The sequence below is a fragment of the Castor canadensis genome, chromosome 1 (genome assembly GCF_047511655.1).
Source record: "Castor canadensis chromosome 1, mCasCan1.hap1v2, whole genome shotgun sequence".
Taxonomy (NCBI): domain Eukaryota; kingdom Metazoa; phylum Chordata; class Mammalia; order Rodentia; family Castoridae; genus Castor; species Castor canadensis.
The window spans coordinates 21,374,088-21,400,706 of record NC_133386.1 but is presented as its reverse complement, the minus strand read 5'-3'; the positions used below and the strand labels follow the sequence as shown (position 1 = coordinate 21,400,706).

The following is a 26,619-nucleotide window of genomic DNA, read 5'->3' as shown; positions in this document are numbered from 1 at the left end:
TTACATTCTGTTCTTTCACTCCTGGGAATTAAAAAGAGACAGCTAATAGTTTAAAAACCATTTAAATCATTGTTATTATCTCAGTGCCGATTATTTATTTTAAGGAACTACCAACTAACTGATGAAAAGCATTTTTCTTCTGTTCCAAATAAGATCTTTTCTAACTCTAAAATTCTGTTATTCTCAGATTTTTAAGCAGTGCTATATATTTAAATCAAAAGGAACTCTAGTTCCTTTTTAAGTAACTCACATTGGCTGTTTCACAAGTTCAAGGATGTGACTTTATAATTTGTTTATTTTCCTCATAAATATGGTATCATGTACCTATCACAGGAACAGCACCAACATGGGGGGAAGTCCCTGGAATTACTTTAAAAGGCCAGCCATTCTTGATTTGTTCCTTACTTAATTTCTACCTGGAAGGCTACCCACCGTAATGTATCCAGCTTTCTGCTCTCTCCTGGGACACCCAGAGGAGTTCATTGCTCTCTTACAGGGACCGCTCTACTTCCACCTTTGTTCTTGGCTCACATCAGTCACCATTGGTCGTATCTGCTTCCCTGACTATATTGTGAGCTCCTTCAGGGCAAGAATTGTTCCTCACTCTCTGTGATCTTCCTGGACTTTGCAGGTACATAGGACCCAGTTGAAGCCAGCCTTGCTGGATAGTGACTAAGATGGTCAATTGTGAACTGGGGGCATGGCTCAACTTGTAGAGTACCTGCGTACGAAGAGTGAGACCCTGGGTTCAATCCCTAGCACCTCAAAAAATAAATAGTTAGAATTCAGATAAAAAAAGTTTTAGTAACAGAATAATTTATTGGGCTGTTAAATTAGCTATATAAACACTCTACTTGCTACTAAAATTTCATACAATTTCTTTTTTAAAGTTATACTGGTAATTCTTTTTAAAAACAGTTCTATTACATTTTTGAATGATTATACATTAATAATAGAAGGGGGTTCATTGTGGTAATTCCATAATGCATACTAAAATTTTTTTATATATTTTCTAATGATTATTTCATAAATTGTCTGATGCACAGGAAAAAATACAGTTGAAATAAATATGCCAAAAAAATAAATAAAATAAGTTTTGAAAAAGAGGGCCATTTGTCCAGATATGACTTCTAATCCAGGCTCTGCCACATAACTCAGAATGTCACTGATTGTTTACTCATTAAATATGTACACACACACACACACACACACACACACACACACATGACCACCTGATACTGAGCTGGGTGCTTAATCCTCGTGCCTCTCTTTTTTCCAGTTCAGAGCTGAAACAAATATTATGGTACCTATCTCAGAGCTGTTGTGAATTAGCAAGAGCTAGTGCAGGTAAAGCACTTTGCTGAGTATCTGGGACACAGTAAGTACTCAAGAAATAGGAGCCATTGTTAATTCTGCCATTAGCAAATGCTCGATAATTTTAGCTGTTGGAACACCATGAAACCCAGGGTGGGCCACGAATAGTTTCTCACTGGGTGCTGCTCGATAGGCCTTTCGTATAAGCATGAGATACAGGGTTTCTTTTCCTCAGTCTTCCCACTCTTCTCCCAACCCCATGCATTCAGGGAAAATGAGGACAAGCTAGAAAAAGCATCTTCAATTGTCATGTAATAAATTTCACTCCTTTAAATGGACTTGTGATCCCCAAGTAAAATTTTATTACTAAAAATAATTCAGCTCCAGTCATTTTAAAATGAAGGACAGGGAATTTTTTTTCCTGGATTTGCCATTTTGTGTCAACAGTACTAATCTTTGCACAGGTGTGTGTGTATATGTGTGTGTTGTGGGTAATTTTGGTATTTCCCCTCTCTGCGTGGCCTTGCCATACCTAGATGAATGCTTCCTGGTGCCATGTTGCCACTGGGTCCCTTTTGCCAGATGTTAACTGTATTTGAGTCTATCACATGCTAAAAAAGTGCTAAAATAGCAATATGGTGACCTGTAGTCAATGGTCTCTTAGTGATGAAATACTGGGAACTGAAAGTATTAGTGAAGAGAAATATTGGAGAGGAAGCTGGGCAACTCTGAAGTACGTTGCTATTCCAGACTTCTGGGAGAAGAAATCTTTGCTCTGAGTATCTCCTCAGGTCTCCTGCTAAGAATATTCTCCAACCTCATGCTCATTTTCCTTCATGATGGCTACTGCCACATTTTAGATGCCCTTTTAGCATAGTTTTAGATTTGCAGAAAAGTTGAAGACAGCACAGTGGGTTCTCATATACTCCCAACTTGGTTTCTACTATGTTAATAGCTTATGTGGATGATGCATTTGTTACAGTCAAGGAACAGGCTTTGGTCCATTTCTACTAGCTATACTGGACAGTTTGTCCAGAATTGCTAGTTTTTTCCTGATGCCCTTTCCTTTGTTGCGGGATTTCATCAGGGACACCACGTTACTTTAGTCATCATGTCTCCTTAGCCTCTGGTGGATTTCCCATTTTCCCAGACTTTTATTGTTTTTAATGATTTTGTTAGCATTTTTCTTCTCTTTTTAATTAGCATTATTATTAATTGTGTGTTTCCTTGTGAGAATTCCATACATTCATATCATGTACTTGGATCAAATTCCCCCCTTTATTACTCTTTCTTATTCCCTATCACCCCCTTTAAAACAGTTTTAGTGGATTTCATTATTCTATTTTTCACACATGACTGTGAAGCACTTTGATTTATTCACTCCCACCCCAGTACACACAGCTTGACAGTTTTGAGATACAATGATCAGGTGTTTGGGAAATGCCCCTCAACTTGGTTTTGTCTGATGTTTTTCTCATGATCGTACTGGGGTCCTGGTTCTGAAGACAGTAAGGGTACTGACTGTAGACATAACTCATCCTTGACAATATTCACCTTGACCATCTGGATGAGGCAGTGTTTGTCAGTGAACGCTACTGTGGAGTACTCCTTTCTGCTTCGTTCCATACTATACTCTTTGGGAGTCACTGTGTATAACCCACCTGTAAGCTATGGGAATTTAAGCTTCACCTCCTTGAGATATAAATTATAGACTATATGAGTCATAAATTATTTGGAACTCTTCTGTACAGATTTATTTGCTTCTATATTCATTCATTCATTCATTCATTCAGTATTTACTTATGTAAGTGTGGATTCATGATACTTATTTTATACTTTGGATTATAATCTAATACTGTATTACTTATTTTGTTTGCTCAGATTGTTACAGCTTTGGCCTTTGAGGTTTCTTTGAGTTGGTGCCAGTGTCCCCTTGACACATTCCCATCAGTTTGTGCTTTGAGTGCTTCCTTACTTCCTGGTACTATAAGATGCTACAAGGTTCATCTAGTATTTTCCTTGCCCCAGCTCTAAAAGCCCGCAGTTCTGTGAGGAGACATGGTTCCTTTTATTGAAGAATGCTGTTAGAAACCAAGATCTGAGCATTGCATGCGCTTATTGCTTGTGGGGTGTTACTGCTTCTAGACCCTGTGAGAGGACAGAGCTGAGAAATATTTGTGATCACGCTCAGGAATGTGTGTACACTTTTCTATAATCTGTCCATCTACTCTCGTCTATTTGACCAAACATGAGTTTATATAGACATCTTCATCTGTAATTAGTGCTGCATGGATCATTCTAGATCCCCCCCTTGCTTATCTGTAACTTCTGCCTCTTTGAGAAACTTGGCTCCCACCCAATTGTCCAGCCACCCACTTACTTGTTGGATCCCAGTACATATGTACAGCATTTCAATCTCTCTAACCTGTACCCCATGTGATCCCCACACGATATGGTTCTTCTGTTCTTCTTCTCTATTGGCCATTCATCTTACTCCCCAAGAAGAGGTTTGGTCTAGTTCAGTGTAAACTCTAATGAGAGTAAAGATCTCCTTTAGACATTTCAAGACAAGGATAACCCACTGGATGCTTTAGAAACCATTGTCCTGCGTTCTGTGGTGGCCACAGCATTGCTTCATCCTGACCTTCCTGTCTTCTTGGTTATGTGCCCAGAAATTGTATGGCTCCCCTTGTGTATGACAGCACACATCCTAAGTCATTGTTTCAGTTGAGAGAAAGACTTTGTATAATGCAGGAAGAAAACTTAAATGTTCCCTAATCACTGTGCTATTTCTTTGTTCTTTATAAAGATAAGTGGCAAAGTTATAATAGAAACAAAAAATACAATAGAAATAAAAATGTATAGTGATAAATGTAGTAATAAACTGAAAAGGCACACTCACACATGAAAAAGCCATATTTTAAAGAAATAAAGATTGGTTTGCTTTGGTCTTTTTACTTCCTTAAAGCACACACTTATTACAGCAGGGGGTTATCAAAGTATTATTTACCATACCATACATGATTTTTCTTTCTTTTTGTTATTATTGGGCTTTAGAAATGTATTCACATTAATCTTCAAATATTTAAAGATATTTAGAGAAAAATGAGACCATCTTTGCCACCTACTTTTTCCACAGAGCAGCTATCAACTTGCACCAAATCAGTACCAGGAGGTTTTTTTCTAAATGATGTGTCACTACAAAATACATGAGATTGGATACTGTGCCTCACTTTCTCAGTGACTGAAGTAATTATGTGTGGAGAAAAATGGGATCTGACTTACCATATGACACTAAAAATGCTACAAACTCTCATATTAAATAATTTACTTTTCCTAGGAAGCCCTGACATTCAGTTCTCAGATCTCAAAGGGAAGAATTTCCAAGCCTAAGATTTACCTTATTTTTAAATAGCTTAATTATATTTTAATTAGTATACATTAACAATATGAGGGGAGGGTTCATTGTAGAATATACATACAGTGTGCTTTAAACAAGCTCACCCCCTCCATTATATTCCCATTTCCCTCCTTCCCCCTTTTCCAGTGGGTGGATTTCATTATGCTGTCTCAAACATATACATGTAGCATATTTCTAGCCTCTTCCCTCTTTTCTTTCCCCCTCTCCTCTCTCATTAATCCCCCCAGATTATTCCCCCTTCATGTTCATGTCCCATCATCATTTTAGGTCAAGGACCTACAAGTAAGTGAGAGCATGTGATATTTGGCTTTTTGAGTTTGGCCTATCTCACTTAGCATGATGATCTCCAGTTTTATCCATTTTCTTGCAAATGACATAATTTCATTTCCTTTAAGACTGAATAGCCCATGGTGTGTGTGTGTGTGTGTGTGTATTATTTTCTTTCTTTGTCCATTGGCTGTTGGGCATCTCAGCTGATTCCACAGTTTAGCTAATATTATGAACAGAGCTGCAATAAACACAGGTATGCAGGCATCTCTCTTGATTCTGATAATTATTTCTCTTGATGTACAGAAACCTTTTAATTTGATTCAGTCCCATTTGTCAATTCTTGCTCTTATTTCCCATGCAATTGAAGTCTTTTTCAGAAAATGTTACCTATTCTTATATCTTCCAGTTTTCCTTATTTTTTTCCTGTAGTACTTTCAAAGTTTCAGTTCTTACATTAATATATTTTATAAATTTGGAGTTGATTTTTGTACATGGTGAGAGATATGGGTCTAGTTTCAGACTTCTGCATATGGATAGCCAGTTTTTCCTCCATTGTTTGTTGAAGAGTCTGTCTTTTCTCCATTGTATGTTCTGTCCAAGCCTTTAATTTATTTTATATAATAATTATTTAGCCTAATTTATTTGGCCTTTACGTTCACATTTGCATTGCAACTACCTAATTGGTAAAATTCTGTTGAAATGGAAAATAAAACTGGCATGTGTTCTTTTAATTCTTACCAGTTAGTGGTGTGAGGAAGTCCTGATAGATGTGGGCTTAATTCAGTAGGAAAATACATTGAGTTGTATCATTTAAAATGTCTGTATTTGAATAGTTAATGACTGTGTTTCAGAATATGCTATATTTAAAAATGTAGACTCTAGTGTGTAAAGTCTGATGAACAACTCTGATAGTATGAACATGTTTTATATACTTGTGTATGGATAGAACATTGAAACCTGTGGATATTTTAAGTCAAGGAGAGGGGGACGAGGGAGAATGATGGTGGGGATGAACCTAATCAAAGTACAGTGTAAGCAGATATGGAAATGTCACAATGAACCCCTTCTACAACCATTCCATCTCTCTACCTGCTGCCTTCTGTCACCTAGGGAATTGTTTAATTTTTGGTTCTGTTTGTTTACTTTTGCTTACGGGAGAAAAATAGACTGTGCTTGATTGATTCACATGGAAAGCTAAGTTTTTATGGTGTGTCAGGAAAGCAGATGTGTGGTTTGGGAGATGAAGTTCCCATCCCATTGTAAGAAAATAAGAACTGGATGTTTGCAACCACAGAGATAAGAATTTGAGATGGAAACTTTAGTTCCTCCATTTACCATAGTTTGGCCTTTTGTGTTTTACAACATTTAAATTGTTCAAAGTTAAGCTCTTCCAGGGCTGGGAGAGTGTGGCTCAAGTGGTAGAGTGATTTCTAGCAAGTGTGCAGCCCCAAGTTCAGTCGAACACCAGTACCATGCAGACCTACACACACTCTCTCTCTCACACATCCACAAACACGTAAGCAAAACTAAGCTCTTCTGTGAGAGTTCAGCACAAAGTCTCATGAAGACGAAAAACCACACACTGACTTCTCACTGGGTTTGCCTTCTAGTTTAGGGGTAGAAGAGAAAATTTTACTTTAGTGTGGTTTAGTCCTGTCCCCCTCCCCCCCATCTCTATCTATTGTGCTATAGCTGAAAATAGTGTTAGGACCGCTTATGGAAGAATAAGTGGACAAGTGCCAGTCTTGTATTTGCAGTTTACCCTAGCAGTGCACAGCCTCCAATCCCCTCTGCCTAGGTAGCACCTGAAAATCAGAGGGGCATCACTAAAGGGAGAAATGGGATTCAGCCATACTTATTTGGAAGGAGGACTCATAGGATTAAGGAGTTGGAAACTTGGTTGTCTTTTATCATTCAGTTTGAGATTTTCCTGGTTGTTGGTATGTCAAATGATATTTGACTGAAACTTGAACTTTGTTTTGTATTATGTTCTGAAACCCTGGATCTTATGGAAGCTTTCTGCTTTTATTGGCTTTGTCTGATACTTCTCTAGTAAGGAAGCAGTGAGTGCCACTGGTCACTCCTGCATAGAAGTAAAATCCAGGTTCCCCACTATCCTCAGTTAACACACAGAGGAGGGGGTCCTCATCACTGTTGGATGGGGTGGGATTTCCAGATCCCTGCATGGTCTTCATTAACACTGTAGTGAAGTTGGTCTTATTCCCAGTGAGCAATGGTTTGACATCACCAAGATTAGGGAAAGGGAGAACATCTGGCTATTGCTCAGAGGGGTGAAAGTCCAGGCCCCCTGCATGGTCTCCACTGACACCAGGGGATGCTTCTTTGTCAGCTGGCTGGCTTGCAGGCCTTGGATCCCTCTGTGGTCTTCTCTCACACCACTCTGGCAGGATATTAGGGTTCCTAGTTAGTTAGGGAAGTCGAGTTTCTCCACTTAGCTTTCGCTGGCATGGAGGATCTTGGTTTCATCAGTGGTGTTTGGCCGGAGTAGAGTACCTATTGTCTAAACGGTCTCTGTCTTGCCAGGTTGTTCCTTTCCTGGTCCTACAGCTATAGAAAGAGGGCTTGACCTCTTTGGGTCTGTGACCATTGGTATTTCCGGGTGGCTGACATCTTCAGCTGCAAGTGTGGGAAATGTGAGGCAGAAAGGAAACCCAGGGATCTCCATATCAGGTTGCTTCTTGGGTTCTGGGGCCTCAGGCTAGTCTCCCTTCTCTTCGCCTTGTAGAACCTTCTTATATATTTACTTACCATTTAACTCCAGACGTTTTTCCTTTAAGCTGCATTCGGTTCCCGTCTTCCAGAAGCAGGGGTGCTTGCTGTGCACTTTTTGCTATTACTTCTTTTTTCCCCTATATTTTTATTTTGAAAGTCTTCAAAAATGCAGGGAAGATACCAGGCATGGTGGCACATGTCTATAATCACAGCACTTGGGAGGCCAAGGCAGGAGAATCACAAGTTCAAGGCCAGCACAGGCTACATAGAAACCCTGCCTCAAAGAGGAAAGCAAACAAAAAAATACAGAAAAGATAAAAGCATTGTATTCTTCCCTCACATATCCACCAAATAGCCCCAATATTTTGGGATATTTTACTTTATAGCATACATATACATCTGCTCATGCATTCATCCATTTATTATTTTTGAAGTATATCAATACAAGTCACCTCTAAACACTTCAGCATGCGTATCAATTAGACATCACTCTGTTTATGGTTTCCCTAAGGTAAATTTTACATAAAATGAAATGTACAAAATCATAAAGACCACTTGACCAGTTTTACATTATCCAACAGCTATTAAAATAAATCCCACCACCCTTAAGCCCCTTCCTAAATAATTCGTACCTCCCTCTCATTCCAAGAAGAAACTACTGCTCTCATTGTCTTTGTTCTTTTCTTGCCATCGATTCATTTAGAAATTTTGTATAAATGGAACCATAAATGCACCGCAGCTATTTTTCTGCATGGCCTTCTTAGCACGGTGTTTGAGAACTGTGTTCTTGTTGTTCTTTGTTGCCACGGATTTATGCAATGGCTTAGCAAAAGGAAAAGAAATAAGTAGGTCTGTTCTATCTTCCTGGAAGTGGCTGTCCTTGCTATTGAATTTTTATCTTTATTTGTTTTCTTCCTCAATATTTTATTGTGGGAAATTTCCAAAATACAGAGAAGATGAAAAATTGTACCTCCCCCACCCCCGCCCACATATCCAACTAGAGTCAACGCTTCTCATTTTGCTGTAGTTTACCTTATTGTGTACGTGTGCATCTACTCATTTTTTTTAAATTACAGAATGCTGTCTTATTGAATGGATAATACCATAGTTCACCCATTGTGGATTGCCACCAAAATATGGAAGTTAGGACAATGTAAGCTATTGCTATCGTCCTTCTGTTTAGAATATCTTTCAAGGCAATTTAAGATTTTTGTGCTACAAAGATATGTTTTATCACTTGCAATACCCATGTTTTTCATGTATTTCTTGCTGTTAACGATAGCTATGCTTGTTTGTTTGCTGCTAAAACTTTTGTACCAGAAGCAAAAGATAGTTTTAGCATTATAAAAATAGAATTTAGCTTCCTGGCACCAAATTTTATTTTGTGATGGTTTTAACTACACCACAACTGTGATATTCATTACTGAGAAGCCAAGCTAGCCTCAGGAAGAACATCCTATTTCGGGAATACTTAGAATATTCTATTCCTGCACAAAATATTAAGGTACTGGTTGCCCATGGACTCAGTCAGGCTTTGAATATATTGTCTGGTCCCACCTTTTATGTCAGTCTCTTGCTTCTTTTCTATTTCTCAAAAATTATTACCTAAGGCCACTATAATTTCTTACTGATTGACTTACCGATTGATATCAGGGGTGTCCTACCAGCTGCAAAATGGAACGGAATAAACTTGATGTGAGATCTCAGTTGTAATAGGCAGACATGATGCTGTCTCAATTTTCACTGCAGCCTTCCTCTGACTTCACCTTTCTTTACACAGTTGATGGACTGGACAAAGCTTCCAGAGCCAACTCAGATGGCCCCACGGCAGGTTCCCAGACACCGCCCCTCAAGAGAAAGGGGAAGCTCTCCACCATTGGTAAAATCTTCAAGCCTTGGAAATGGAGAAAAAAGAAAACCAGCGACAAATTTAGAGAAACCTCAGCAGGTAGGAGTGGCCAAACTGTTGCAAAGATAGGGTAAATTGTTAAATTTTTTAACAGGTAGAAAATCATATTTTACAAGAGTATTTTTCAGAAAGAACATCATATTTGAAATGAAATTATCTCATTTAAGGATGAAACAACTTAAGAGTTCTTATTTTAATATAGTTTTGTTTTAAAATATATATTTATAAATTCTTGCTAAAGCTGTTATATGGGAAAGAGGAGATAAAATAGAAAATTATAAATGGAAGTGTTATTTATCAACATTGTGGTGGCAACCACCCATTCTTCCACACACATCCATTTACATGTCCATCCATCTAAAGCTAGTAGCACAAAAAATAAGTAGCACTTATTTTTGAAGTGTTTTTGATGTATTTTTTTCCCAGTGGAAAGATTTAAATGATTGTGTGAAAGAAAAGTGTTGCTGTGTTTGTTTAACTTTAAATTTCCACCATGTCCTTAGGAAAATGAAGAGGGGTCTGCCCTAAGACAGCCATAACCTCATGGGTGGGAAAATTTTTCTTTGTGAATTTATTAAACTTTAAGAATTATGGTGTTTAGTACCTTTCATGTGAACTCATGGAGGAAGCTGATTTTAAATCTAAGGCCACCATTAAACCCAATTTAAACAAAACTAAGTGTTCATTGTATTTTGTTTAAGAACAAAATAAGAACATATATCTCTTGATATACCTTCAACTTTCTTGATGCTTACTCTCCAAACAGTCCCTTCATCAAAATTCCTCATCGCACCAGACTCTAGTATTGACGATGTGTGTATAGTGTCGTTAGCATGGCTTAGTGGTCTGTTCTAAAACTGGCCCATGGTTTAAAGCTGCAAAAGAAACCAGAGAATACTATACACAAGGGTGTGTGATACAGGCATCGAAGCTCCCTGAAGAAAATTGTCTCTGATGCATTTACAGTTAGGTCATTTCTTTAAATACTTACTATCTAATAAGAAATAATGATACGTGAGATTTCTTTTAAAATTATCCTGGAGTTGGAGTAGGGTGGGTAAGAGTATAAAAGGTTGTCTGAGAGTTCACAGTTCTTTAAACTGGACAATGGGTCCATGGTGTTTTTTATTCTTATCTGTAGGTATTAGAAAATATCCATAATTAAAAAAAACAGAAGAGAGACTTGGTGTAGGGGAAAATAATGATATTTTGGTTACTGGATCCTCTTCAGTGTTCGAGTGGCTCCCTGGGTTATGAGGCTGTGGGAATTGGTGGATCAAAGGCTATGCTGAGTGAGGACAAGTGGATGGTGTTTTTGGCACGAAGGCACCAGATGTCCCTGATCAACTCAGATTCAGCCTTTACACCTCAGTTTCCTATTTTGTAAAATCAGGAAGTTGAATGAACTGAATTCCAAGGTGCTTTAGCTCCAGATTCTGTTGTTGGTTCCCAGGGAGACCCTGTACTCTCTCATCTCTGTCTGGGCAGCTCGCTCTCCCCCACTTTTCATGATGGACCCACGAAATAGCTCCTTCTCACATGTGTCCTAAGCTTTTCCAGGATCTAGCTCTTCAGACCTCCATGCTTACCCAAGATGGAATAGGGCTTCAGACCATAGCATTAAGAAGATGATAAGTATGGGACGCCTCTTTGGTTGTCTCTCTTGCCCTGTATCTGAATCTGGGCTACTGATTTCATCTCCTTAGAGAAGATCCTTACAGAGAATTTCACCTTCCTCTTTCCTTGTTACTTCTTTTTAATCATAAGTATTTTATTGTCACATATTGTATATTTATTTTAACACTTTAATTCCTCCTGAGATATGTGAAATGTATCAGTTAAATAAAGGTACAAAATGATATATATGTGCCTTTAGAATAACTACTTGGTATATACTCAAAAAATGTGCCTTAATTGAATGTTCCCTATAACAAAAAAATGCTGTACTGGGTAATTTAGGAGTTCATAAAAGAAACTAAAGATGTAAAAAAATCATAATGGTAAAGAAAAAGACAACAAATTAAAATACTAACCAAAAACATGCACTTCACAGTTATAATCATACTATATATATAAAATCAGCTATTAAGAGACTGATAAAATAATTAGGGGATATTCTGCTTTCCTATCTTTTGCCCTTGTTTAAAAGTAAATTATACTCCTAAATGAGGAAAATCGAGGCAGTTTATCTCCACTAACATTGTGCTTTTATTTGCATAGTTAGTGATGCCAAAGGAATGAATGCCTGTCTAGATTTTTAGATAACATTGCTCCACATCTCAGCATTCTAGGAACCAGGCTAACTTGTAGCGAGTAATCTGGTAAAAACTTTAATTTACTGAAGGTACACTATATTCCCAATAAAACTAATGGCTATTTTTTGTTAAATTCTATTATATACCAAGTTCTGCCTCAAGAAATTAATTCCTACTGACTTGTTAAATCATCAAAACAACCTTGTGAAGTTTAGGTGCTACTCTTACGTAGTTCTGCTGATGAGAAGACTGGGCTCAGAAAATTTGCCTGTCTTGGTAGGAGGCAAAGGCAGTATTTGTTTTGTTTTGTTTTTTAAACTTTTTTTTTTTTATTCATATGTGCATACAAGGCTTGGGTCATTTCTCCCCCCTGCCCCCACCCCCTCCCTTACCACCCACCCCGCCCCCTCCCTCTCCCCCTACCCCCTCAATACCCAGCAGAAACTATTTTGCCCTTATCTCTAATTTTGTTGTAGATATAATAGGAAGGAACAAGGGTTTTTGCTGGTTGAGATAAGGATAGCTATACAGGGCATTGACTCACATTGATTTCCTGTGCGTGTGTGTTACCTTCTAGGTTAATTCTTTTTGATCTAACCTTTTCTCTGGTTCCTGGTCCCCTTCTCCTATTGGCCTCAGTTGCTTTTAAGGTATCTGCTTTAGTTTCTCTGCATTAAAGGCAACAAATGCTAACTAATTTTTTAGGTGTCTTACCTATCCTCACTCCTTCCTTGTGTGCTCTCGCTTTTATCATGTGCTCAAAGTCCAATCCCCTTGTTGTGTTTGCCCTTGATCTAACGTCCACATATGAGGGAGAACATACGATTTTTGGTCTTTTGGGCCAGGCTAACCTCACGCAGAATGATGTTCTCCAATTCCATCCATTTACCAGCGAATGATAACATTTCGTTCTTCTTCATGGCTGCATAGAATTCCATTGTGTATAGATACCACATTTTCTTAATCCGTTCGTCAGTGGTGGGACATCTTGGCTGTTTCCATAACTTGGCTATTGTGAATAGTGCTGCAATAAACATGGGTGTGCAGGTGTCTCTGGAGTAACCTGTGTCACAGTCTTTTGGGTATATCCCCAAGAGTGGTATTGCTGGATCAAATGGTAGATCAATGTCTAGCTTTTTAAGTAGCCTCCAAATTTTTTCCAGAGTGGTTATAGTAGATTACATTCCCACCAGCAGTGTAAGAGGGTTCCTTTTTCCCCGCATCCTCACCAGCACCTGTTGTTGGTGGTGTTGCTGATGATGACTATTCTAACAGGGGTGAGGCAGAATCTTGGTGTGGTTTTAATTTGCATTTCCTTTATTGCTAAAGATGGTGAGCATTTTTTCATGTGTTTTTTGACCATTTGAATTTCTTCTTTTGAGAAAGTTCTGTTTAGTTCACTTGCCCATTTCTTTATTGGTTCATTAGTTTTGGGAGAATTTAGTTTTTTAAGTTCCCTGTATATTCTGGTTATCAGTCCTTTGTCTGATGTATAGCTGGCAAATATTTTCTCCCACTCTGTGGGTGTTCTCTTCAGTATAGAGACCATTTCTTTTGATGAACAGAAGCTTTTTAGTTTTATGAGGTCCCATTTATCTATGCTATCTCTTAGTTGCTGTGCTGCTGGGGTTCGTTGAGAAAGTTCTTACCTATACCTACTAACTCCAGAGTATTTCCTACTCTTTCTTGTATCAACTTAAGAGTTTGTGGTCTGATATTAAGATCCTTGATCCATTTTGAGTTAATACTGGTATAGGGTGATATACATGGATCTAGTTTCAGTTTTTTGCAGACTGCTAACCAGTTTTCCCAGCACTTTTTGTTGAAGAGGCTGCTATTTCTCCATCGTATATTTTTAGCTCCTTTGTCAAAGATAAGTTGGTTATAGTTGTGTAGCTTCATATCTGGGTCCTCTTTTCTGTTCCGCTGGTCTTCATGTCTGTTTTTGTGCCAGTACCATGCTGTTTTTATTGTTATTGCTTTGTAATATGGTTTGAAGTCAGGTATTGTGATACCTCCTGCATTGTTCTTTTGACTGAGTATTGCCTTGGCTATTCATGGCCTCTTGTGTTTCCATATAAATTTCACGGTAGATTTTTTGATCTCTTTAATGAATGTCATTGGAATTTTGATGGGAATTGCATTAAACATGTAGATTACTTTTGGGAGTATCGACATTTTTACTATGTTGATTCTACCAATCCATGAACATGGGAGATCTCTCCACCTTCTATAGTCTTCCTCAATCTCTTTCTTCAGAAGTGTATAGTTTTCCTTGTAGATGTCTTTCACATCTTTTGTTAGGTTTACACCTAGGTATTTGATTTTTTTTGAGGCTATTGTAAATGGAATTGTTTTCATACATTCTTTTTCAGTTTGTTCAATATTAGTGTATAGAAATGCTAATGATTTTTCTATGTTGATTTTATAACCTGCTACCTTGCTATAGCTATTGATGATGTCTAGAAGCTTCTGAGTAGAGTTTTTTGGGTCTTTAAGGTATAGGATCATGTCATCTGCAAATAGAAATATTTTGACAGTTTCTTTACCTATTTGTTTTCCTTTTATTCCCTCTTCTTGCCTAATTGCTCTGGCTAGGAATTCCAGGACTATGTTGAATAGGAGTGGAGATAGTGGGCATCCTTGTCTGGTTCCTGATTTTAGAGGGAATGGTTTCAGTTTTTCTCCGTGAAGTATAATGCTGGCTGTAGGTTTGTCATATATAGCTTTTATAATGTTGAGGTACTTTCCTTCTATTCCTAGTTTTCTTAGAACTTTTATCATGAAATGGTGTTGGATCTTATCAAAGGCTTTTTCTGCATCTATTGAGATGATCTTGTCTTTGTTTCTATTAATGTGGTTTATTACGTTTATTGATTTTCGTATGTTGAACCACCCCTGCATCACTGGGATGAAGCCTACTTGGTTGTGGTGAATAATCTTTTTGATATGTTGTTGAATTTGGTTTGCCATTATTTTGTTGAGGATTTTTGCGTCAATGTTCATTAAGGAGATTGGCCTATAGTTCTCCTTTTTGGAGGTGTCTTTGCCTGGTTTTGGGATAGGTGTAATACTGGCTTCATAAAATGTGTTTGGCAGTTTTCCTTCCCTTTCTATTTCGTGGAACAGTTTAAGGAGGGTTGGTATCAGTTCTTCTTTAAAGGTCTGATAGAATTCAGCAGAGAATCCATCAGGTCCTGGACTTTTGTTTTTGGGGAGACTCTTGATTGCTGCTTCAATTTCATTTTGTGTTATAGATCTATTCAGGTGATTAATTTTGACTATGTTTGTCCTGTATAAACTTTGGTGTTTATACAGTACTTCTATGGTTTCCTTTATTTCTTCTTTTGCTTTTTCAAATTCTCTATTTTTATTGTCTTGGAATTTCTTGAGTGTCTCCTGTACATTTTGGTTGACCCTATCCCATATCATCTCTATAAAATTCTCATTGAGTACCTGTAGTATATCTTGTTTTAAATTATTGTTGTGTGCTTCATTGGGTTCTTTGGCATAGTTTATCTTCATTTTGTTGGAGTCTGGATCTGTGTACCTGTTTTCTTCATTCCCCTCTGGTTCGTGTAGTAAATTTTTGCTGTGGGAAAACTGGTTTCCCTGTTTTTTCTGTCTTCCCGTCATTGTCTTTGGTGTTGTTACTGTCCCTGTACTGTGTGCAATTAAGTATTTTCTAGCTTGTAATAATAACAATGATAATATTTAGAATGGAAGGGTGAGTTGAGATGGAAAGCAAGAAGTTAAAGAAAAGGGTAAAACAAATACATAGACAAGAAGGAGAAAACAGAACAAGGTATCAGACAAGAAAGTTTCAAAGGTATAAACAGGGAGTGTTAATGTACTAATCGACAGTAAGCTGAACAGGCATTAGAGAGACAGAGAGAGGATTGAAAATCAAAAATAAAAAAAATAAAGATAAGAATAAAAATAAAAAATATGTAAATGAAATAAAAATCTATATGTAAAAATGTATTAAAATAAAATGAAAAAATAGAAAATTTAAAAAAAACAAAAAACAAAAAAACCTCCAAGTTCAAATGCAATGAAGTTTCAGTCTTAATAATTTGGGTGTCCGTCTCAGTCTCCAGTCCTGGAGATGGTGCCTCAGATGTTGTTCTGTAGTTGTCTCATCAAAGGGGATGCATAAAGTAGAACAAAACTACACACACACACACACACACACACACACGAAAAAAACCCCACCAAGTGTCCCAAGTTCAAATGCAATACAGTTTCAGTAAGTTTTTCAGCTTGCAGGTGTAATTCAGTTGTTCTCTCATCAAAGGTAGGGAGACAAAGAAAAAAAAAGAGTCTGGAGACAGTTCTGAGAATGGTATCTGTGGCTGTGCCTGCCCACTGCTGTCAGCCTGCTGTTGCTGGAGGCGTTATTTATGCAGATCTCAGGGGTGAGCTTAGCACTCACCTGGCCCTGCAGGCTTTGTTTGCTCAGAGTTCTCCTGTGCGTGAGCCTCTGCTACAAGCTTTCCCCTTTCCAAGCACACTGGGAAAGGTGACACTGCATCCGCGTTGTCAGGCCTGTGTGTTTATTTACAGTTCATGTGGGAGGTGGGTCTTCCCCCCCTCCTCTGAAGTTTTCCTCCCATCGCCACTTTCACAAGCTTTCCTGCTCCTGATTACTGGGCAGTGCTGCTGCTCCTGCCAGCTGCCATGTTTGTTTACAGTTCACGTGGGAAGTGGGTCTTCCCCGCTCTCCTGTGGAGTTTTCCTTCCACCGCCACTTTCACAAGCTTTCCTGCTCCTGCTTACTGGGCGGTGCTGCTGCTCCTGCCAGCTGCCATGTTTGTTTTCAGCTCTCATGGGAAGTGGGTCTTCCCTCCTCTCCTGTGGAGTTTTCCTCCCTCCGCCTCTCTCACAAGCTTCCCCGCTCCTGGTTGCTGGGCACGTGCCCCCACTCCCGCCAGAGGTTCTCTGGCCAGGCCGGCTTGTTTATTTACAGTCCTGGGAAGGATTCCCTTCCCCCAATCTTTGGCACTCAGTGTGCCCCACCCTCTTTCCCGCATATCTTTATTGCTCTTATTGCTTATTACTCAGTTTCTCTTTTTTCCCCGGGTGGAGGTCAGTCTGTCCAGGGGGCTATGCTGCTTTGGCCCAAGCTTGTCTGTGGGAGTACTGCGTACCGCAAAGCTCACCTGGTCCACGTCTTCCCAAGCCATCTCGGCGCCGGCTACTGGCAGCCTGGGGGCCCTCCTGGTTTCTCCATTTAACGTGAAGTAGAGATTCTCTGCGCCGGGTGGAGGTGTGGAGGGGTCAAAGTTATGCCTCTTCTCAGTGATTATGCCTGCAAAGTGTGTCTCCAGTGTCTCTTCAAGATTTCACTATAGGAGGCTCGCTTTCCAAAGGCAGTATTTGAACCCAAGCTCTAAGGTGTGGTAGCCAATACTTTTGATCATTATATTCTGTCACATCTCCAGAGGATAACTTCCTGCCCAGATCAGTGAGGATCCCTCCTTGAAAGGTGACACTAATACGTGGGTTTGCTTCATACTCTAGTTTTTACTGTAATAAGGAGTCTACCTGAATAATTATTTTGGTTCTGCTAGTCTGGCCTGATTTTAGCAGTGCACATGTAGAAAAAAATGGCTGGCAAGGATCAAGATTATGTTTGGTCCTAGTAAGGCGTAATATTCTCTGTAGCCATGGAGGCGTAATGTTGCTGTCTGGGATTATTTTTCATATCTACAGAGGGTGGCAAAATTAAAGGACTTGCCCAAGGTGATTTTTGTAAAGCCTATTTTGGGTTGCTTTGATAAATGACAGCATTTAGAATTTTACCCATCTCCTTCCACTAAGAAGGTAGAAGTACTATCACATGTCGCTTAGCCTCACACCATATTGGAAGAAGAGGAGGGGATTTGTCCCATTTCTCAATTTACAGTAACAGAGGAGTTACCTAACCAGGCAAAGGCCACACCACACTTTCAGTTTAATATAGGGAGGTCAGGGAGACTTCACTGGAAAGGCAACATTTAAGCAAAGATGGGAAAAGAAAGCCCTCTGAAAAAATCCTCTTAAGTAGTCACATGTGTTACTTCCTCCTGTCAGTAATGGATTAATTAATGTCAGTTAACTCATTGTGATTCCAGTCCTTTATAAACTGTGTCCAGTAATGTAACAGTTGACATGCCTCACATTCATGAGCTTCTTGGTTGTTAATCTTGATATCTGTTGCCAGCATATGGCTCCTGACAAATCATGTAATTTCACTCTCTACAGTACAGCAAGAAGAGGAGCAGAAAACTGAGAAAGGGATGTAACTAACATAAACATTTTGTTATGACTTCTCTCTGAACATCATATGCAAGAGCCAGATTCTAACAGGTCATCAAATCAAAAGTCAAAAAGCCAGTCCCATGGAGTCCAAATTTAGAATCTTCGTATGTTGGCATTTTTTAGTGAATCCAAATATCTAGTCTTACTCAACACCTTTATAAATTCAAATAGTTCATAATTTCCTCTGTCTGTAAGTAGTCCCAAACTTACATACTGATGGTGTCCCCAACTTTGAATTTAGATTACTCAGAAGATGGTGTGTTCCCAATCTAATTTACAAGAATTAGCCCAACCCATAATATACCTGAAGCTTGGTACTATGAATACTTGTCCAAATATAGAAAAATATTACTTATTGTTATAATAGTAAGTTGGTTTCTGACATTTCTCTTTAAATTGAGAATTTTAGGGCTACCAAGGGCCTTACCAGTCATCTAGTTCTGCCTGTAGGGCTAGAAACATCACACACAGACACACACACACACATACACACACACACACTCCAGTAACCCTGAAAACATTAAGTCTTTGCTCTTCATTCTGAACTAATTCATAGCTCTCTTTGTTGAGGAGGTAGATTTTTTTATTGTCCTAAAACCAATTATCTCCAGTCTTTCTGACTATCCCTTCATGTGTATATGTGTGTGTGTATGCCACAGGCATGCAAACACATACTCATATAAAGATACACAGTTGTAACATTGTTATATGATGATCCTTACACCTCTAAGTGATTTGGTTTCCTTTATCTATTTTAGAGTTTCCTTTATCTATTTTAGAGTTTCTCACTATAGGAGCATACAAAAATGCCTGGATTCCTGTTTCATTGAAAAGTTCCAGACTCCAGGGAACATGTACTGGGGACACAGTGGTAAACCTGACAGTTCCCTACTGTTATGCAGTCCACAACGTGCCCATGTGGCTGTCCTCACTTCACCTGCCCTTTCTTACCTCTTTTTCATGCTAAGCTAATATAGCGACTTGTCTCCAAACTCTTATTGCTTACACTTCACCAACCCCATTTTCATTGTTTAGAATGAAGTGCAGAATGGAAACTCACCTTGTTGTTCAAATAAGAATTTATCAGTAGAATTTAAGTGTCTGAAATGTCTAGGGAATTGACAATTTGTCATCAGTCCTCTCTATCACCCTTCTCAGTGCTGTTCCCCATCTGGGGACGTGCCAGCTGGGTGACTTGCTTCACTCCTTTTTAACAAAATACTTTGCATTCTTTCTGTGAATCCACCTCTACATATTGGCTTGCGTGTCCCACCCACCCACCCCACCCCGCTTTTGTGCTTTTCCCCAAAAGCCTTGGTAGCCAAGCTTCCTCCTGACAGTACACCTCCCCTTTGGGTCAGATTTCTCTTTTTCAAGTTGTCAGGAGCTCTGTCCCACTGTGGCATAGGTAGTTGCTTTCTCATGTTGACACTTCAGGTCTCCTTTATTGCTCTTTTCCTGTTTAAAAGAGCTCTAGACCTGGACATATCTTCGCCAAACTTCTTCTATGCTCTTCTCTATGAAAGCACTAACACTGCGTTTTCTATACAGTGTTGTATGTTGAGTTCTATGATGGGTTGCTGTCACCCCCATCATATCTGGTTTTATACTATCATCTGGGTTTTTTCCTCCTTGCCTAGTTCAACTTTAAGGTGTCTTCAGTAGGCCAGTGTGGTGAGGCTCCTCCCAGCCTGTCATTTCTGTTTTGACGTAGGGTGCTTTGGGTCCTATAGGCTAGCAGTACTATTACCAACGCTGTGGTCCAGTGTTCAGACCTTGTCCTTCACACTGCCTGTTTGAATAGGTTTTTATTTTCCTTACTCACTCCTCATGAATCATGATTTTCAGCCAGAGAGAGAAAACTACCCTTCACTTTCCCCACCTTCTCTTTCCAACCAGGGCTTCCAGCTAACTGAACCGTTCAGGTTGCTGTGGGGAAGGCAGTGATTCCCACTGTTAAAAGTCAGTAGAGGAGAGTTGTGGAGTGGGTGTACATTCTGTCTTCAGAAGCACTTTGTGAAAATATCCTTCCTTCTGAGGAGCCAAGCAGATCTGTGAGACTTGTAGCTTATGCTCCTCCCTGATCCCCCACTGGCTCTCCTGCCAACTCCTTCTTGTCTTCTGTTCACGCAGTGCATGTTTCCAAGCTCCTGCCATGGGCCTGACCTCTTCTAGGCACCAGGGATTCGATGTTAGCAAAGGGAGACAGGTCCTGGGCTTACAGAGCTGGTGTTCCAGGGAGGCACTCTGGTAGATATGTAGTGGTATTTTGTCATGGTTTAAATTTGGATTTCCTTAGTGGCTAATGATGTTAAATTTGTTCTCATGTACTTATCTGTCATCCATATATCCTGCTTGGTAAAGTTTTTTCTCAAGTCTTTTGGTTATTAGTTGAATGTGATCTGTAAATATCTTCCTCAAGTCTATAACTTATCTTTTCATTCTCTCAAAAATAAATGTCTTTTCAGAACAAAGGTTTTTTTTTTTTTTCATTTTGATAGACTTACCAGTTTTTCTTTTGCTTTGGGTGTCATGATGCAGCTCTCTTTGCTTAACTCCAGGTCACAAACATCTTCCCCCTATATTTTCTTCTAAAGCTTTTATATTTTATGCTTTGCATTTAGATCTGTGGCCAGTTTGGGAATAATGTTTGATATATAAGGTGCAAGGTATAGGTTAAGTTTCATCTTTGCATGCATGTGTGTATATATTTCTAGTTATTTCAGACCCATTTGTTGAAAAGACTGTTCTTTTTCTGTTAAACTTCCTTGCACCATTTCAAAAATCAGTAACCACATTTTTTTTCTATACATCCTCTTTTGTAAGGATCAGTTCAAGTCTTCTGGCCACTTTATATTGAATAGTTTGTTTTCTTAATATGTAGTTTTAAGAGTATTTTATGTTTCTAGGTTCAATGCCTTTGTCAGATGTTATTTGGAGATGTTTCCTGCAAGCCTGTAGCTTGTGCTTTCATTTTTTTTTTTTTTTTGCTTTCATTCTTTAATGGTGTCTTTTATAGAGCAAAAGTTCTTGATTTTGATGATGTGTAGCTTATCTTTCTTTTCTTTTTGGATTATATTTTTGGTGTCATGTAAGAACTTTCAACATTTGTTAGAAAGACTATCTTTTCCACATTGAATTGCTTTTGCACCTTTGTCAAAAATTAATTGGCCACATATGTACATCTATTTCTGGACTCACTGTTCTGTTCTCTTAATCTATGAGCTCTTCCTTCCCAAACATCATACTTTCTTGATTACTGTAGCTTTTTAAGTCTGAAAATTAGATAGTGTACTTTTTTCAACTTTATTCTTCATTTTAAAACTGTTTTTAACTGGTCTACTTTCTTTACCCTCCCATTTAAAATTTAGAATCAGCTTTGTTTATATTCTCAAAAATTCCTGCTAGGATTTCTGTTGTGATTGCATTAAATCTATAGCTCAGTTTAAGTAGAATTGATATTGTTACTAAGTCAAACATTGTAATTTATAAATTGGTGTACCTCTCTATGTAATAAGCTTTTCTATTTCTTTTGTGCACATTTTGAAGTTTCAAGAAACAGTATTAAGTTTATACCTAAGTATTTGCTTTCTTTATTTTTAGCTATTGCAAATGATATATATATGTGTGTGTGTATGTATTTAAATGTTTTAATGTCAATTTCCAGTCATTCATTGCTACTTTATAGAAATATGATTACATTATCCTATCTTGCTAAACTCACTTACTAGGCTTAGTAGTTCTAAGGCTGCTTAGATTTTTTCATGGATAATTATGTCTTCTGTGCTTAGAAATGGTTTTCTTCCTTCCTTTCTATCTGTTCGTCTTTTATTTCTTCTCTTGGTTTTTTGCACTGGCTGGGTTTCTGTTATAGTAGTAAATAGGAGTGGTAAAGGGGACATCCTAGCCTTGTTCCCATCTTAGGGGAAAAATATTCGTTAAGTAGGATGTTTTCTAAAGGTTTTTTGTTTGTTCACTTTATCAGATTGAGGTAGTTCCTTTTTGTTCCTAGTTTTCAGAGAACATTTATTATGTACAAATAAATGTTGAATTTTTCAACTGCTTTTTCCCCTACCAGTTAATATGAGCATGTGAATTTTCTTCTTTAGAGTATTATTATGTTTGGTTACATTGGTAGATTTTTGAATGTTGATTCAATTGTGCATTCCTGGAATAGACTCCACCAGGTTGTGGTATGTTATTCTTTTTATTTGATGCTGGGTTTTATTGGATAACACACACATACACAAATATATAAGATTGGCAGTATTGGTCTGTAGTTTTCTTGTACTTCTGTTTATGTGGTTTTGGTATAACAGTGACACTGAGTTTATAAAATGAGTTGGAAACAACAGTTCCTCTTCTATTCCTGGAAAGAACTGTGTAGAACTGATGTTATTTCTTCTTCAAATGTTTGGTAGAATCATCAGTGACACAGTCTTAACCTGAAGGACTTTGAAATACAAATTCAATTTTTAGTAGTCATAGGACCCTTTGAGTGTCTTCATTTATCTAGATTCTGGTGTTTTAAAATGGAAAAACAAAGCAAGACTCTCCTTGTAGGTTTCCTCACTTTTAACCAACTACCTTATCTCCTTCAGCAAAGTCCATGTTCGGATGCCATCTTCTCAGTGAGGTCTACCTTGATCATCTTTTAAATCTTCCTTTTCCCCAGAAATCTTTTTAATAGTCTTCTTGAGATATAATTCACACAGTATATAGTTCACCCATTTAGCATGTGCGATTCAATGGTTTTTTTTAAATAATATTCACAAGCTATGTAACTACCACAATCTTTCTTAAACATTTTCATCACTCTAGAAAGGAACCCATAGCCGTTAGCACTCCTCATTTTCCCCCAATCTCATGAGCTCTACTCTATCTCTACAGATTTACCCATTCTAGATATTTCTTACAAATGGAATCAGACAATAGATGTAGTCTTTTCTGACTGACTCATGCCCCTTAGTATGGTGCTGTCAAGGTTCATTTCATGTTGTGAAATATATCAGTACTTTATTTTTCCCGTTACTGGACAATATTCCATCATTTTTATTTATCCATTCATCCGTTGGTGGACTTTGGGTGGTTTCTGCTTCTGCTGGTTATGAATTTTGAGTAAGTGAAACCACATGATAACTTTATCATCCATACTTTTTTGAAATCATTCTATTGTTTTCTCAAAGATACATGATAGTGTTAAAACAGATTTTTCTTTATATCTAATAGGCATTACATATAAGGAGACTAAGTATTCCTCTTTATTCTTTAATTCCAGTAGGATAAATTTTTTTGTTAAATCTTTCAGTACATAAGTGAGTGGAGAAAATCATTATGATCACACCTTCTATTTATGGAGCATTTATTATTCATTGTAGGTCTATTCTAATGGTAAATTAATATATGAGAGCTAGATTTTTGTGCATTTGTCATAATTGGAATGAGTGGTTTCATAAACATGGGAACCTTCCATCACAAGATTAAAATAGCCAACTGACAATGGAATGGCCAAACCATTAGGGCCTGCCTTTTACAGATTAATGCAAACCATAAACTCTTGTTTCTAAATGGAGTGGAAGATACTTCCTCGCTTCCTGTACTCTGGGAGAACGGGATATTGTTTGTTTAATCCAGGCTAAGCTTTGGATTTACATTTACAGCTCCAGTGAGCTGACTAGTAGCTTAAGGACCCAGTCTTTTCTAGGGGGAGTTATTTTTTCTGGGGCTGAGGACTTGAGAAGCAGGGCATTTCCTCTGAGTGTTCTTGAAAGGCCATCTTAAAGAAGCCAGGGAGACTAGTGATTTTGCTAATTTCTAGTTGTAAATGACATTTTAAAACCCCATGCACACTCCACTGAAAGGTATTACTGTTAACTTGCTCTCCTTTTTTTCATCACATGTGATTCTTATGGGTGATGTGGAAGAAAGAAGTCACGTTCCTCTCAATCTCTTAATAAAATGAGACTTGTATTGGGATGAGACAAGTGAGTTTGCGTTGCTTTAAGAGAAAATCTGGTTGTTTATATCCCTTCCCTGGGTGGACAATTTCCTAACTTCATTTTCCTTTGGAGCAGTGCCACTTTAAACACTCTGAAAGGTACTACAGAGCTCCTTCTGGACTGGGTCAGAGAACGCATGTCAGGAAAGTCCATTATTTTATTTCCTTTACATATTATTTCCCATTGGGATATGTTTTGTTTTTTTCATCCTGTGATACGAATCCGGTCCTTATCACTAGGGCTAAATCCTGGAAAGTGACTGGTTTTTGGCTTATCATATTTTTCTTATCTGTTTTTAACTTGGAATCTAAGTTGCCATCTTAATCCTTATATTTGTGTTAGGTGAAAGACACTTCTTCCTCTAGGCATAGAATACTTTTTGTCCTAATTTTTTTCAACTGCTTCTCAATCTTGAGTCTCTAGGTTTTGCCACTGGCACTCATGAAATCTCTTGATTGCAAAGCATAAATGTTTGTTTGCTACCTGTTATAAGGTAGGGCATGGTGCTATGTGAGAAATATTCAAGAATAAAAAGCCTGGTTAGAAAGAAGAGTGAATACTGGAAAATAGAAAACTCATTGTGTGATTGGTGTGCATAAAATTCCTTCTCATTTATTTTTCGTCTCAGTATTGATGTAGAATTCCTTAGTTCAAGTATGTTTTCTAGTTTAATTTTTTAAATTGTAGCAAAAAAACACAAAACATAATTCTCAGATTGATAGTGTTAACTGTATTCATGTGGTTGTGTAACAGATCTGAACTTTTATATCTTGAAAAACTAAAACTGTATACCCATTGAACAACTCTCTCTATCTCTTCCCCCAACCCCTATAATTTCTTTATAAAGAAAACCTTAGGTAAATAAAGTGCAAAATACTAATGATACCAACTAAAGTTTAATCATTGATTTTAAGTCAGATGTTGACATATTGCTTGCATTGTGTAGTGCTTTTTCTTCTGAGTGTTTCAGTCCAACTGAATACTAAAAAGTTCAAATTAATTACCACCCCATGAGGTTTGAAAAATGTTCCCTTTGGGTAATTTGTGTAATTTGCTGCATGCATTGCAGTAGCAAATAAAGCATTTCTCTTTAAAAACTAAAGAGTAAGGCTGGGCATGGTGGTGCACATCTGTAATACCAGCTACTTGGGTGGCAGAGGTCTAGGGGATCAAGGTTTGAGCTCAGCCTGGGCAAAGAGTTGTTAGGACTCCATCTCAACCAACAAGTCGAGTGTGGTGGCATGCACCTGTGGTCCCAGCATGTGTCGAGTGTAGGTAAGAGGATCGCAGTCTGAAGCTGGCCCCAGGCAAAAAGCTTGAGACTCTATCCAAAAACTAACTAAAGAGAAAAAGGGGTGGGGGGTGTGGCTCAAGTGGTAGAGCACCTGCCTGGCAAGTGCAAGGCTCTGAGTTCAAATCAAATAAATAAATAGGTTTTTTTTTAAACCCTTTTATTTCTGTTATTCACTTGAAGTTTTATTTAGGGTTAACCTTAACATAGGAAGGAGATATGTAGATATTAGTAACAATGATATCTAGTCCCAGCTTTTACAGGTCTGATGTAAAATTAGAAGATTAGCAATCTTCCTCATTGCTCTATGGGGAAGTTTACTATTGCAATCTCAATTTTACCAAGGAATGAGGAGTGAGGCACAGAAACGTTAAATAAATCACCCTGGTTCCAGGGCTTCTGCTTAGCATAGTCCATATTTGAGCCTCCTTGGCCTGGCTTGAGTCTTCATTCTTAACCTGTGCACTACGCCGACCTTAGGGTGATACACACAGAAAAGCAAAAATCCCAGTGGAACAGTATCAAAGGGATAGAGAATAGTATACAGGAGAAAGAGGAAAGTAGAAGAGAAAAAGAGCCTCTGTTTGCATATGTGGGATCGAAGGCTTAGGGAAGTTTAAGAGCTCAGCTCTGAATACCTGCTCATGAGTTGTGGAGTCTAGATTTGAACACAAAGGTATCCATAAGAGGCTAGACTACATTCTGCATAGAAAGTCTGTTATGTAGAAATCCGTTCAGTACAACCTAATATGGCATTAACTGTTTGACCATTATACAGAGATATAGTCTACATGCTATGTAAATATTATATAGAAGACTATATTGTATTTATAAAATAGATTTCTGTATTTACAGTGCTTCTAAAACAGAATGCATTCTATTTATTCTAGTCCTCATAAAAATTATATATGCAGATACATTATATAGACCTCTATTCTATTCTGGCGTAGACGCTATGTATTATATTTTATATCTGGGGGAATGCATGTTTTCTGAGTCATTTTCTCTTTCATAGCTTTCCAATATTCAAGAAGAATAATAAGACCTGATGTCACTGTAATAATCAGAATATTTGAAATGGTGTAGAAAGGGATGGTTATTGAAAGAAAGCATTACATCAAAGT

At 38.0% G+C, this 26,619-nt stretch overlaps 1 protein-coding gene across 7 annotated transcripts in view; it reads left to right on the top strand.

Moving 5' to 3' along the window:
* Positions 1-26,619, top strand: part of Phactr2 (phosphatase and actin regulator 2) — a 258,646-nt gene that overhangs the window by 162,449 nt on the left and 69,578 nt on the right. For 4 of the 7 annotated variants that reach the window (XM_074072877.1, XM_074072861.1, XM_074072875.1 and 1 more), the window contains exon 2: positions 9,519-9,686. The exons of 1 other annotated variant lie outside the window; for it this stretch is intronic. In XM_074072877.1, the coding sequence (XP_073928978.1) occupies positions 9,519-9,686 (168 nt within the window). Of the gene's footprint in view, positions 1-8,811; positions 8,892-9,518; positions 9,687-26,619 lie in introns of those variants that run through there. 2 more of the 7 variants (XM_020182568.2, XM_020182564.2) reach the window with 1 other exon arrangement.